The 15,250-nt window shown below is 45.7% G+C and overlaps 1 protein-coding gene across 1 annotated transcript in view; it reads left to right on the top strand.

Annotated features, from left to right (window-relative positions):
* The window catches only part of LOC124553238 (poly [ADP-ribose] polymerase tankyrase-1-like), a 39,536-nt gene that overhangs the window by 3,174 nt on the left and 21,112 nt on the right, over positions 1 to 15,250 (top strand). The window contains exons 2-3 of the mRNA XM_047127127.1: positions 1,557 to 2,118; positions 6,800 to 6,949. Coding sequence (XP_046983083.1) covers positions 1,568 to 2,118; positions 6,800 to 6,949 — 701 coding nt within the window. The 5' untranslated portion in view covers positions 1,557 to 1,567. The remainder of the gene's footprint in view (positions 1 to 1,556; positions 2,119 to 6,799; positions 6,950 to 15,250) is intronic.

Raw genomic sequence — 15,250 nt, 5'->3', positions numbered from 1 at the left:
TAATAATCGTCCTATCATTTTTACAGTCGTGTTGCATAAACTTGTCTTCTCTCGCGCTCTTTGAGGTGATCATTATTTGTGACTTTATCAGTCTGTTTGATTTTCAGTATGCACCTGTATGACCACACCTTACACTAATTCAGTGTTGTGATTTCCCCAGCCTCTCGAGTCAGGTCTCACAGCCATGCAATGCTGCACTACATACACATGCTATCAGAAACCTTTCTTTGATTCTTGGGCACTTAATTCTAGAGGATAATATGTTTGTCTATCTATAGCAGGCTCTTTCGACTTGGAAAATTGTGCTTCCTATTTCTCCTTTGGTTCTTACATGTGTAGTGATCCCACTTCAAAAACAAATCGGTCATCTTGTAGCAGTAGCTTGTCATATACATGTAATCAAACATTTGCTTTTCCTCCTTTGTCACAAATAGTGAACTTTGATTTACAATAATATATTTAGACGTTATATGCCTTTCCCAATACTTTATCCACTGTATTTAACATGAAATTTCTATCTTGTTTACTTTCAGGTAAGCCGGCCGGGGTGGCCGAGCGGTTCTAGGCGCTTCAGTCTGGAACCGCGCGACCGCTGTGGTCGCAGGTTCGAATCCTGCCTCGGGCATGGATGTGTGTGATGTCCTTAGGTTAGTTAGGTTTAAGTAGTTCTAACTTCTAGCGGACTGATGACCTCAGCTGTTAAGTCCCATAGTGCTTAGAGCCATTTGAACCATTTTGAACTTTCAGGTAAAATACCTGTGACCTCAGCATATCTAATCCTTTTCCATGTGTTTCTATACCTATGTCCAGCTGCTCACTGTTGCTGTAAATGCTTCACCTATTTGCAGACTGAGAATAATTTGCTGCGATTTTATATTTACAGTGGCCACACTCCTTTCTGTTATCAGTACCCTGCGTTACACTGTGGCAGTGTGACATCAGTTACAAACATGTAGCACATGTGGTAGCTGAACGGAAGACATGTTCTCTATGACCCGCTCTGATAAATCACTCTGTGTATAGGTGGCTGTTGTCCTGTTGGAATATGTCAGATAGTTGAGGAGAAGCTGCGGTCCAACTGCACATACAATCCTGAGGAAATATTTAGCGTCAACGCAGATGGTCGGTCAGCTGTGGGCACTAACTCTAGCAAGGCAATATACTGCAGTAAAGGCTAAGAGCAGGGTAATACAAGTTTCAGTTGTGAAATAGCATGGTTTTCCTAAACGAGGGGAGAAAAGAGAATGATAACTCGTTGAATAAAATACTACCATAGCTCTTTCTGGCCTTGTTGGTATTTGTAGAAAAAAAATAAAAATAAAAGAGGTCTCTATTTGTGCTTAAACAAAAAAGAACTCTTTAAAGATTGTTGTTCAAAATTTGAAGCTGTTTACCTGCAGCATCAATTTGAGGCAGCAAGGATACCCTATAGTTATAATTCACTTGTGATGGTCAGCATTGACCAACTTTTGCTTGACACATGTCCGTTTATGTCCCGTACAAGTACTGACGGTTCTGTGTAAGGACAATAGGCTGAGCAGCGCACTGTGTTTCAGAATCAGCCACCATGGCAGCCGTGAAGGAAGTTCCAGAGACCACCGCCACGGACCTGGGTGCCCTGCTGGACGCAGGTGACGGCGCTGTGGTGACTTTAGTGGCGGGGCAGACGCGGCTGGCTGCACACAGGGCCGTCCTGGAGAAGAGGAGCACAGTATTCAAGTCAATGTTCGCCAACAACGAGGTAGAGGTCAAGGTTGAAAACATGGATGGTCCAGTGCTGAGACTACTACTGTCCTACATGTACACCCTCCAGGCCCCCCAACATCCCAACATGGCCCCCCAACTGCTGGAAGCTGCCAGTACATACGAGTTGTCAGGTCTGAAGGACACCTGCGAGCAGCAGGTGGTGGCAGAGCTGGCTCTGGAGAACGCGGCAGCTCTGGGTGTGCTCGCACTGAGGCTCTCCTGTCCCAGACTCCTGCAGGCTGTCACTGCGTTTGTAAAGGACCACACCCACCAGGTGGTGCTTACGCAGAGCTGGAAAGATACAAAGCAGAGATACCCACAGGAGCTGCTGGATTTGGTTCCTCTGATTGTAGAGCCACCAGCAGAAAACAGGTATGCATTAACAAGGCGTTCATCTGTTGTCCAAAATCTGTATATGTATCTCCCTATAAGTGTACAGCGGGTGATCAAAAAGTCAGTATAAATTTGAAAACTGAATGAATCACGGACTAATGTAGATAGAGCAGTACAAATTGACACACACGCTTGGAATGACATGGGGTTTTATTACAACCAAAAAAATACAAAAGTTCAAAAAATGTCCGACAGACGGCGCTTCATCTGGTCGGAATAGCAATAATTAGCATAACAAAGTAAGACAAAGCAAAGACGATGTTCTTTACAGAAAATGCTCAATATGTCCACCATCATTCCTCAACAATAGCTGTAGTCGAGGAATAATGTTGGGAACAGCACTGTAAAGCATGTCCCGAGTTATGGTGAGGCATTGGCATCGGATGTCGTCTTTCACCATCCCTAGAGATGTCGGCCGATCACGATCCACTTTGGACTTCAGGTAACCCCAAAGCCAATAATCTGACGGACTGAGGTCTGGGGATCTGGGGCGCCAAGCATGACGAAAGTGGCGGCTGAGCACACGATCATCACAAAACAATGGGCACAAGAGATCTTTAACGTCTAGCAATATGGCGTGGAGCGCCATCCTGCATAAACATCATACGTTCCAGCAGGTGTTTATCAGCCAGGCTGGGGATGAAGCGATTCTGTATCATCGGCGTACCTCACACCCGTCACGGTAGCAGTTACGAAACCAGAATCACGCATCTCCTCGAAGACAAAAGGCCCGACAACGGTAGATGTGGTAAATCCAACCCATACCGTGACTTTGTCGTCGTGCAATGGAGTTTCCACGACAGTTCTAGGATTTTCGGTAGCCCAAATTCTGCTGTTGTGGGCGTTGACAGACCCTCGGAGCGTGAAATGGGCTTCGTCGGTCCACAACATGTTACTCAACCAATCGTCATCTTCCGCCATCTTTTCAAATGCCCACACCGCAAATGCCCTCCGCTTCAGTAAATCGCCAGGTAACAGTTCATAATGTTGATGGATTTTGTACGGATAGCATCGGAGGGTACGCCTAAGTGCCAACCGAACAGTAGTGTATGGAATGCTAGTGCGACGTGCGACTGCACGAGCGCTGACTTCCCCGTGCATAGACGAACCCGCTACAGTCTCCATTTCATCCTGAACTGTCTCAGCAGCATTACGCCTTGTGCTCGGTCGGCCACTACGGGGTCTATCGTCTAAACAACCTGTGGCTTCGAACTTCGAAATCATTCCCTCTACAGCTGCATTTGTCAACGGAACTTTACCCGTTCGAATCCCCTTCGGCCGGCCGGTGTGGCCGTGCGGTTCTAGGCGCTTCAGTCTGGACCCCGTGACCGCTACGGTCGCAGGTTCGAATCCTGCCTCGGGCATGGATGTGAGTGATGTCCTTAGGTTCGTTAGGTTTAAGTAGTTCTAAGTTCTAGGGGACTGATGACCTTAGAAGTTAAGTCCCATAGTGCTCAGAGCCATTTTTGAATCCCCTTCCTATGGCCATAGGATCGTAACGCTGAACTAGCACATTCCCCATTCTGATAATACAGTTTCACTAAAAGCGTCTTTTCAGGTAACGTCAACATGCTGCGACTGCTGGCGCATCTGATTCTCTCTCTCATTACAGCTCCTTTTATACACGATTGTCATGCGCAGTCACTGACATTTTGCTGTCCAGCGCCATCTGTCGGCCATTTTGTGAACTTTGTTTTTTTTTTGTTCTAATAAAACCCCACGTCATTCCAAGCATGTGTGTCAATTTTTACCTCTCTATCTACATTATTCCGTGGTTTATTAAGTTTTCAAATTTATACTGACTTTTTGATCACCCGGTATTGTGATATCCCATCCAAGACAGTTTCCTCAATGATCTCTATACTCTGAAACTTTCCTTTACTGACAGCTACACGCGCCATGTGCAGGTGTCCCTCAGCTGTTTCTTCCCCTTGAAACAGGTTCATCGAATCTCTAAAGTGATCCACATTTATAAGCAGCTAAGTTAATAAACAAAATCATGTAGGGAAAAATCTTTTTGCAGCTACATACAGGTAATCTGTTTTGGCACCTTAGCGATGCATGCTTATTTGCAGGTATAATTTCTGGTAAAATGCATGTGTAGCTCTCAATAAAGGTCTGATTGACTGTAAACATAGCATGAGTTATTTTCACTGTTAACGCAAAGATGTGCTGCTCGTTGCAGAACGAGACAGAGCGATGTTTACGATGCATCAAGGACTGCTGATTTCTTGCTTCTCATTCTGCACACTATATTGATCACTGAAAACCTACATAGAAAAAAATGGCATTTAAAGTTGTTTGGCTTCTCAGCTTCTGCCACGGTGCATAAATAGAAGTTAAAGATGAGGAGGGAGAGTGTCATCCCTTGCCAGTGCCAGGTGCATTGGATTGCAAGGACAGCAGCAACGTATTCATAGCTTTGCCTTTCTGGTACTGCAGTGGTACAACTATCGACCACTGTACGCCTACGTTGTAGTAAAGCTTACGATCGAAGTAACAGCTATTCACAAATTGGTACTAGAACTATGTGTGTTGAACACCACTCTTTCACTTTTTTAGTACATATGAGCAATACAACTGCAAAGCCAGTATCAAACTTGGTTTCTTGTTCCAGAAACGTACCAGGGGAATTACCTAAAACTTTTAAGAAGTGTACTAGGTTGTGCAAGCAGTGAAGGAAACAAAAGAAAAATTCGGAGTAAGAATTAAAATTCATGGAGAAAAAATAAATACTTTGAGGTTTGCTGATGACATTGTAATTCTGTCAGAGACAGCAAGGTACCTGGAAGAGCAGTTGGACAGAATGGATAGTGTCTTGAAAGGAAGATATAAGAGGAACGTCAAAAACAAAACGAGGGTAATGTAATGTAGTCGCATTAAATGAGGCGATGCTAAGGGAATTAGATTAAGAAATGAGACACTTAAAGTAAGAGATGAGTTTTGCTATTTGGGGAGCAAAATAACTGATGATGGTCGAAGTAGAGAAGATATAAAATGTAGAGTGGAAATGGCAGGGAAAGCATTTCTGAAGAAGAGAAATTTATTATCATCGAGTATATATTTAAGTGTCAGGTAGTCCTTTCTGAAAGTATTTGTATGGAGTGTAGCCATGTATGGAAGTGCAACGTGGACGAAAAATAGTTTAGACAAGATGATAATAGAAGCTTTCGAAATGTGATGCTACAGAAGAATCCTGAAAATAAGATGGATAGATCACATAACTAATGAGGAGGTACTGAATAGAATTTGGGGAGAAGAGGAATTTGTGGCACGACTAGAAGAAGGGATCAGTTGGTAGGACACGTTCTGAGGCATCAAGAGATTACCAATTTAGTATTGGAGGGCAGTGTGGAGGGTAAAAATGGTCGAGGCAGAACAAGAGATGAATACACTAAGCAGATTCAGAAGGATGTAGGTTGCAGTAGTTACTCAGGGATGAATAACCTTGCACAGAATGAGGTGGCATGGAGAGCTGCAGCAAACCAGTCTCTGGACTGAAGACCATAACAACAACAACACTAGGTTCCTAGCAGAAGAGCATAGTTCTTATTCAGAGCATATACGGAAAGCATCCAGAAAAAAATGTGACTCAAGCACAACATGTGCAGCACTGTACTGCTGCTTACGTCTCACACAATCTCTGGTCACCCAAAAAGAGAACAGACTAGTTCTTGCAACTGCTCCAGACATTTCCAAACAATCTTGAGCCTTTCCCTCAGTTTTCTTTCTCCTTTCTCGTCAGGTGTGCTGTAGTTCGATACAATCCGTTCTACGCCACACAGAGAGTTGGTTCAGTTAGTCAAAACACTGTATTATCTTCTTGCAGTACCATGGTCAAACCTCTGCCCATCCAGTTTGCTTGAAGTTGTCTGTGGCGTTACTAAAGGCTGTCCAATGTATGCTGCACTATTTCCTTCTATTACGACACACCCTATGACCTTCCCTACGCAGACTATCGTAGTTACTGGTCCACTGCTAATAAGATGACCATTGACCGCCACCTTTCTGTGCCATTTCATTCTCTGAAATATTTAGTGTCTCTGCCTCTTATAGCTAGACCCTGACAAATGAGCTACTAGCTCTTCAGACACCATTAGATGATTACAGTGTGATATAAAGAGTTCCATTGTAAATTCTACCTGATTGTTGTTATAATATATTCAAACTGTCCTGCCCAGTAGTTCCTGTATCACTCCAGTATGACTGACCCAGTACGTATCTGTAATTTGTTTTATTTCGAACAACCTGTTGTTTGGTAAGCTAAATCTATGGGGAACTCAGAAGAAGGAGTATATAAAATGATTGGCTCACCAGAAAATCAACTGTTGTACCTAACGCATTACTATCATAGGCAGAGTGTTACCACTGTAGACAGTCCCCCATCAGTACTACTTGCAGTAATCAGTCTCCTGGCCTCTGTGTGAACACACCCACCTACACAGTGCCACACAGTGCCGGCCGCTGTGGCCGAGCAGTTGTAGGCGCTACAGTCTGGCACCACGCGACCGTTGCGGTCGCAGATTCGAATCCTGCCTCGGGCATGGATGTATGTGATGTCCTTAGGGTAGTTAGATTTAAGTAGTTCTAAGTTCTAGGGGACTGATGACCTCAGATGTCAAGTCCCATAATGTTCAGAGCCATTTGAACCATTTTGCAGTGCGCCGGCCACCACAGTGGGTGCGCCCAGCCCTGGCACCTGCAGTCAGCCCCACAGCGACCACGGCAGGACACCTGCCACAGCTGTGCCATCCACGGCTGCCCGACACACTCCACCACCACCTGGTCACACAGCAGTCTTTCGCCCGCGGTGAGTTGCATCACTCTGTGTGCACAATCTGCATATTCATAGCACTGGTTCACTAGTTAGGGGGTTAGACTGGCAATGGCAAGGAAAGCGTTTCTGAAGAAGAGAAATTTGGTAACATCCTGTATAGATTTAAGTGTTAGGAAGTCGTTTCCGAAAGTATTTGTATGGAGTGTAGCCATGTATTGAAGTGAAACATGGACGATAAATAGTCTGAACAAGAAAGGAATAGAAGCTTTCAAAATGTGGTGCTAGAGAAGAATGCTGAAGATCAGATGGGTAGATCACATAACTAGTGAGGAGGTATTGAATAGAACTGGCGAAGAGTTTGTGGCACAACTTGACAAGAAGAAGGGACCGGTTGGTAGGACATTTTCTGAGGCATCAAGGGATCACAAATTTAGCATTGGAGGGCAGTGTGGAGGGTAAAAATCGTAGAGGGAGACCAAGAGATGTATAGACTAAGCAGATTCAGAAGGATGTGGACTGCAGTAGGTACTGGGAGATGAAGAAGCTTGCACAGGATAGAGTAGCATGGAGAGCTGCATCAAACCAGTCTCAGGACTGAAGACCACAACAACAACAACAGTTAGGGGGTAATAATCAAGTGTTATGGCCAAAAACTCGAATTTCACTACATCACGTCTTCATATACAGAGGGCCTTGTCAGAACAAGTTACCCTGCTTATAAATTTTGATGCGCTGAAATTTGATGTTCGAGTAGGTGTGGACAAGCCCACCCAATTGGCCCTGCGGTCTGACGCATGGCTTTCCGGGCGGGAAGGAGCGCCCGTTCCCCCGCAGGAATCCGCCCAGCGGACTTGTGTCGAGGTCCGGTGAACCGGCCAGTCTGTGGATAGTTGTTAAGCGGTTTTCCATCTGCCTCGGCGAATGTGGGCTGGTTCCCCTTATTCCGCCTCAGTTACACTATGTCGGCGATTGCTGCGCAAACAAGTTCTCCACATACGCGTACACCACCGTTACTCTACCACGCAAACATAGGGGTTACACTCGTCTGGTGTGAGACGTTCCCTGGGGGGTCCACTGGGGGCCGAACCACACAATAACCCTGGGTTCGGTGTGGGGCGGCGGAGGGGTGAAGTGGACTGCGGAAGTCGTCGTCGGGTTGTGGACCACTGTGGCTGCAGCAGGGACAGAGCCTCTCCATTGTTTCTAGGTCTCCGGTTAACATACATACAATACAATACAGATGTGGACCAGAGTCATTTTCTAAATCTTTCTCCATGTTCAAAGTGTGCGTTAATTTCAGTGTGAAACAAATGGGCCACTTGACGCTGTTATGTGGGAAACATGGCAGAAAAAAATTTTCAAGGATAGTTTGGTGATTTTCTGTTTTCTACATTTTCTGTTTTCCAAATGAATCCTGAAGTGAACAGCTCATAGAAGTCCCCTTGTGTTAACACCTTACATGGCCTGGTGTCTGGTTGTAACAGATTGATTTTTCACCAGAGGATTGTGGACGTAGAATTGCAAATCCGCCGCACCTCGGAATGTTTCTCTAGAGGATTGCCTCCTGGTGTCCTCTAACGATGGTCGTAGCGGATAATCATCTGCTCGTGGCCTCGCTGAGATGCTGTAGCGCTGTCTGGTTAACACTGCAGGAAAGTGAGGAGCTAGTCATCAGCAAAGCGCACATCAAATGTTTTAAGGGATGCCACAATTTGTTATGGTCTGTAGGTCTTGCCACAGCACCGCATTCAAGGATAAATTATTTCTACGCTATTTCTTTACAGTCACGCGTGTCATTCACCATTACATTATTCGAATCATACCTAGTCTACAGTAATATCATCGTCCTTGGTGCGCCTAAATCAAAATTAATTCCGTGTGGCGCCGTTTAGCTTGGGCTGTCACATTATCGTTCGATCAAGACACATTTTACAATGTAATGTTCCATAGCAACCGGCTATTGCCATCAGAGTCGCAACCATTTACCTAGTCCTCACCGCTATATTTTCATTAGTAAACATCTAATAATATTTTACAATATTCGTCAGTTTCTACACGTGGCGAACCGCACACGACCAATCAATATGGCTGCCTCAACTAGATTCTCCGCCAGCTGACAACGGAGTTCCTGCCAATACCAACGAGCTTCTGGCTCCAGCGTTTCCGCCAGTCTCAGAAAACGAAATTTCGTACTATTATGTATAGTGAAGTCCTTCTTAACAAGTGATGATGTGGCTCCTCACGGGCTAAGGCACGTCAACAAAACGCCGGGCTGGCACCTCCTCACCTCCTCCTGCACAGGCTGTAGGTCTTGTCACATACTACACCATGTTACTAATATCTGAGACTCGCTTTAACGTAAGTGTTTCTTGATGTCTGAAGGGGTCCTGATGCACCACAGCTCCAGAAAACCCTCATGTTGCGCGAATAATTAATCGTGAATGTAGGTCAGTGACAGTACCCAGAAAGAAATGATAAAGAAATAATAAGAAGGACATGGCACATTCAATGATGTTAAGAAACACACATCAACACAAGCAGAATTGTGAAACGTCTGAAAAAGAAACTATTGAAATTAGACATCATAGTATCTGGCTCCTTAACAGAAAATCTCACGGCTCGCCAGATGAGGGGGAGGCGAGGTGGGGTGTCTGACACATTGACTACCACAAAGCTGGCAGTGGGGACAGGGTCTGACACACTGACTGCCACAGAGGTGACAACAGGGAGGATGTCTTACACACTGACTGTGAGAAAGCTGATTGCAGGGAGCATGTCTGACACACTGACCGTTATAAAGCTAATAGCAGGGAGGGTGTCTGACACACTGACTGCCACAAAGGTAGCAGTAGGGTGGGTGTCTGACACACCGACTGCGACAAAGGTGACAGCAGGGATGGTGTGTGACCCACTGACTGTCACAAAGATAGCAGTAGGGGGGGGGGGTGTCTGACACACTGACTGCCACAAAACTGGCCATGGTCACAGCAGATAGATGACCCTGCTGCACTCACAGTGACCTCGTGACACTCATTGCGTTAAGTAGAACTTACTATGAATATCAACACAAAGTTAATTATGTTCATAGAACAAATGAAATTCTCAAGCAAATTTTTTTATTGCCTAGTTTCTCTGATTTTAACAAGGCCGTCACCGATAAGTGTGGAATTTACAGTGTGAAGCAGTTGGCTGCTTACATAAGAGCTCAGGGAGGGGCATCTGGGATAAGAAAATGGTATTATCTCTCAGCTGGCGTCACTCCATCGCTCTACTGCACTTTTGTAGATAATCTGCCATTTCAAGATGGAGTAGACCAACGAAAACATTCATACTGATTACAACCACAATGGATAACACAGTTGTGTTAAGACAAGCTCTGCAGAAAGTGACAAAGGATGGTCTAGTCTATGGCTCATTGCTCTCATTTCCTCTCCAAAAATATTAGTGTGCAAGTTACATACTTCTAGTGGGTTGACCATATGGAAACAGATGTAGTACAGATTAATAACAGATATCAAGAAAAGTGGTTTGTCATGATTATAAAAATTGACAGTTTATTTACTACTGAACAATTTCAGACAGCAATGGAATCTCGGGGGGGAGGGGGGGATATATAGCTTCTAACATATGCACAAAATTTAGTAAAGACGGTAATTTAATCTCAACTTCTCATGGTATTTGAGCAACTAAAGTGGAGTCAACCCTGATAATAGTGTAAGGAATAATGGATGCAATGGTGCTGTCGGCAGTGTGGCTAGGCTCTGGGTTGAATGGGACAGGACGACGACAACAATAATTACTCGCGCTCATTCAGCTGTCCAAGTATGCTAGGATGCTACAGATGGTACTACATACCATATACCGTTACATCTAAGCTCACTGGAGCAACGTACTGCCCTTCAAGACAGCGTGCAATATTCAGAAATACGCCGCAACTCGTGTGAAATATGCGAAACAAAAGGATCACGAAATGCCTGAAACAGATCGCTGAAAGCGCTAGTGTTTTCAGTTCATCAGTTCACAATGGGTTCAATCCAACCACGTCACGACATGGAAGTGGCTCTGAGCACTATGGGACTTAACATCTGAGGTCATCAGTCCCCTAGAACTTAGAACTACTTAAACCTAACTAACCTAAGGGCATCACACACATCCATGCCCGAGGCAGGATTCGAACCTGCGACCGTAGCGGTCGCGCGGTTCCAGATTGCAGCTCCTAGAACCGCTCGGCCACAACGACCGGCCACGAAATGGTAGTCTCAACTGCTGTTCGGTGGTTCAAAATTACGGTAATTTTGCTAAAAGCATTTAAGTAAAACCTCCGGAGCAAGTACTCGAATGAATTGGTGAGTAACCAGCTGATGAAAGACTTAGAGCAACGAGCGATGGATGCACGTGGTTGCATTTCGATGAACCTTTCATACGAAACTACGCTCTCTACATAAAATTAAATTAATGAAATCGCAGATTTAATCACGAACAGTCCCTATCGAATTAACGAAGTAAGAGAAATGGATTACTCACTGCTGCATATTGAAATAACTCAAACCAGTACCTGATTCTAGGATGTAACAGTGAGCTGTACCGAGCAGAACTTTATACTCACACGTCATGAGTAAGAGCGCCATGTCTGTTCGAAGTTTTCACTGGTCGCCTCCTAACAGGAGGCGGAGGGGACAACTGGCAAGCTACTTGCGGTGCCAACCGCTGCATAAGGGTGCATAATGGTACAGCATTGGCCTGCCTGGTTTCACTGCTGTTCTACACTGCAGGGGTGCTGTCAGGGAGGCAAAGTTGGGTCATATAATTGTTAGCTCTGGCTTCACGTGGAACTTCCAAAACAAACTCATTCACACATTTAGCCATTCAATAGGGTGCACGGGAAAGGCTATGGATCAATGTATACAGATATATACTGAAGTGACAGAAGTCGTGAGATATAGATACGTACATACACTACTGGTCATTAAAGCTGCTACACCAAGAAGAAATGCAGATGATAAACGGGTATTCATTGGAGAAATATATTATACTAGAACTGACATGTGATTACAATTTCAGGCAGTTTGGGTACATAGATATTGAGAAATCAGTACCCAGAACAACCACCTCTGGCCGTAATAACGGCCGTAATACGGCTGGACATTGAGTCACACAGGGCTTGAATGGAGTGTATAGGCACAGTTGTCCATGTAGCTTCAACACGATACCACTGTTCATCAAGAACAGTGGTCGGCGTATTGTGACGAGCCAGTTGCTCGGGCACCATTGACCAGGCGTTTTCTATTGGTGAGAGATCTGGAGAATGTGCTGGCCAGGGCAGCAGTCGAACATTTTCTATACCCAGAAAGGCCCGTACAGGACCTGCAACATGCGGTCGTGCATTATCCTGCTGAAATGTAGAGTTTTGCAGGGATCGAATGAAGGGTAGAGCCACGGGTCGTAACACACCTGAAATGTAATGTCCACTGTTCAAAGTGCCATCAATGCGAACAAGAGGTGACCGAGACGTGTAACCAATGGCAGCCCATACCATCACGCCAGGTGATACGCCAGTATGGCGCTGACGAATACACGCCTCCAATGTGCGTTCACCGCGATGTCGCCTAACATGGATGCGACCATCATGATGCTGTAAACAGAAAAAATGATGTTTTGCCGTTCGTGCACCCAAGTTCGTCATTGAGTACACCATCGCAGGCGCTCCTGTCTGTGATGCAGCGTCAAGGGTACCTGCAGCCATGGTCTCCGAGCTGATGCTGCTGCAAAAGTAATCGAACTGTTAGTGTAGATGGTTGTTGTCTTGCAAACGTCGCCACCTGTTGAGTCAGGGATCGAGACGTGGCTGCACGATCCGTTACAGCGATGCGGATAAGATGCCTGTCATCTCGACTGCTAGTGATACGAGACTGTTGTGATCCACCACGGCGTTCCGTATTACCCTCCTGAACTCACCGATTCCATATTCTGCTAACAGTCATTTGATCTCGACCAACCCGAGCAGCAATGTCGCGATACGATAAACAGCAATCGCGGTAGGCTACAATCCGACCTTTATCAAAGCCGGAAACGTAATGGAACGCATTTCTCCTCTTTACACGAGGCATCACAACAAAGTTTCGGCCGGCCGAAGTGGCCGTGCGGTTAAAGGCGCTGCAGTCTGGAACCGCAAGACCGCTACGGTCGCAGGTTCGAATCCTGCCTCGGGCATGGATGTTTGTGATGTCCTTAGGTTAGTTAGGTTTAAGTAGTTCTAAGTTCTATGGGACTAATGACCTCAGCAGTTGAGTCCCATAGTGCTCAGAGCCATTTGAACCATTTTTTGAACAACGTTTCACCAGGCAACGCCGGTCAACTGCTGTTGGTGTATGAGAAATCGGTTGCAAGCATTCCTCATGTCAGCACGTTGTAGGTGTCGCCACCGGCGCCAACCTTGTGTCAATGCTCTGAAAAGCTAATCATTTGCATATCACAGCGTATTCTTCCTGTCGATTAAATTTCGCGTCTGTAGCACATCATCTTCGTGGTGTAGCAATTTTAATGGCCAGTACTGTATACAGAGATTGCTAGAACCGCATACACGACGTATAAAATGGCATTGCATTGGCTGACCAGTCATTTGCACTCGCGAGGTCCGTGTGAAAAAAGTTTCCCACGTGATTACCGTCGCGCCATGGGAAACAACAGACCTAGAACGCGGAATGCTAGTAGGAGCTAGACGCATGGGACATTCCATTTCGGAAATCGTTAGGTTATTCATTATTCTAAGTTCCACAGCATGAAGAGTGCGCCGAGAATACCAAAATTCGGGCATCGCGCCTCACCACGGACAACACAGTGGCTGACGTCCTTCACTTATCGACCGAGAGCAGCGGCGTTTGCATAGTGTCAGTTTGAGTGCTAACAGGTAACGGATGAGCATGAAACCACCACAGGAATCAATGTGCGCCGGCCGCGGCGGCCGTGCGGTTCTAGGCGCTCCAGTCCGGAGCCGCGCTGTTGCTATGGTCGCAGGTTCGAATCCTGCCTCGGGCATGGGTGTATGTGATGTCCTTAGGTTAGTTAGGTTTAAGTAGTTCTAAGTTCTAGGGGACTGATGACCACAGCAGTTGCGTCCCATAGTGCTCAGAGCCATTTTGAATCAATGTGCGGCGTACAACGAACGTATCCGGTAGGACAGTACAGCCAAATTTGGCGTTAACAGGCTACGGCAGCAGACAATCGACACAAGTGCCTTTACTAACAGCGCCTCTCCTGGGCTCGTGACCGTATCGGTTGGATCCTAGAGGACTGGGAAGCCGTGGACTGGTGAAGATGAGGCCCATTTGAATTGGCATGAGCTGATGGTAGCGTTCGAGTGTGGCGCAGACAACACGGAGCCTTGGACCCTATTTGTCAACAAGGCACTTTGCAAGTTTGTGGGGGCTTCACAATAGTGTGGGCTGTGTTTATATGGAATTGATTGTGTCCTCTACTCCAACTGAGCCGTTCATAGTGTACGTATTCCCAAACAACGATAGTTTGAACAACGTTCTGGACAATTCGAGGTAGCCCAACGTAAATACCATAGAATATTATGGGACATAATCGAGAGGTCAGTTAGTGGACAAAATTCGCAATTATGGACTGCTGTAGAGGCAGCACGCCTCAGTATTTCTGCAGATGACTTCCATCGACTTGTTGATGCTATGACACGTCGAACTGCTGCACTATTCAGGGTAAAAGGAGGTGAAACACGGCATTTAGAAGTGACCCATGACATTTTTACATCACTGTACCATAAATAAATACATTTTAGGACTCATCCATTCTGCAGATCGTCCTTACCTGGGGGCTTCCTTGTTGTAAACACATTCGGAAGTTCGGAAATTACGACTCTTATGACACGCGACTGATAGCAGGGTTCGACAAGATTGGATGCAGTTCATAGCTGCGCGAGTGTTCAGACCTTGTTCTACATGATGTACATGTCACGGTCAGCTTATTGGCCACTGCCCAAAACAATTTGTAAAATTTTTTGTGGGGAGCATGGGGGCTATGAAAGTACGCTGTATAGGTTTTTATGTTGGTAACGCCACATAGCGCTCTGTATGAAAGTCACTGGCTGTGGTGTGTGCAGTTTGTGACTGGTTGGCATGGTTGGAATATTCGCCAGTCTAGTGTTGGGAATTTGGATGTGAACAGCGCGTAGCATTGGGCAGTTGGAGGTGAGCCGCCAGCAGTGGTGGATGTGCGGAAAGAGATGGCAGAGTTTTGAGAGCGGATGATCTGGACGTGTGTCCATCAGAGAGAGTAAATTTGTAAGACTAGATGTCATGAACTGATATATATTAT

This window comes from Schistocerca americana, chromosome 11, assembly GCF_021461395.2.
Source record: "Schistocerca americana isolate TAMUIC-IGC-003095 chromosome 11, iqSchAmer2.1, whole genome shotgun sequence".
Classification (NCBI taxonomy): domain Eukaryota; kingdom Metazoa; phylum Arthropoda; class Insecta; order Orthoptera; family Acrididae; genus Schistocerca; species Schistocerca americana.
This window is presented reverse-complemented; position numbering and strand designations above follow the sequence as displayed.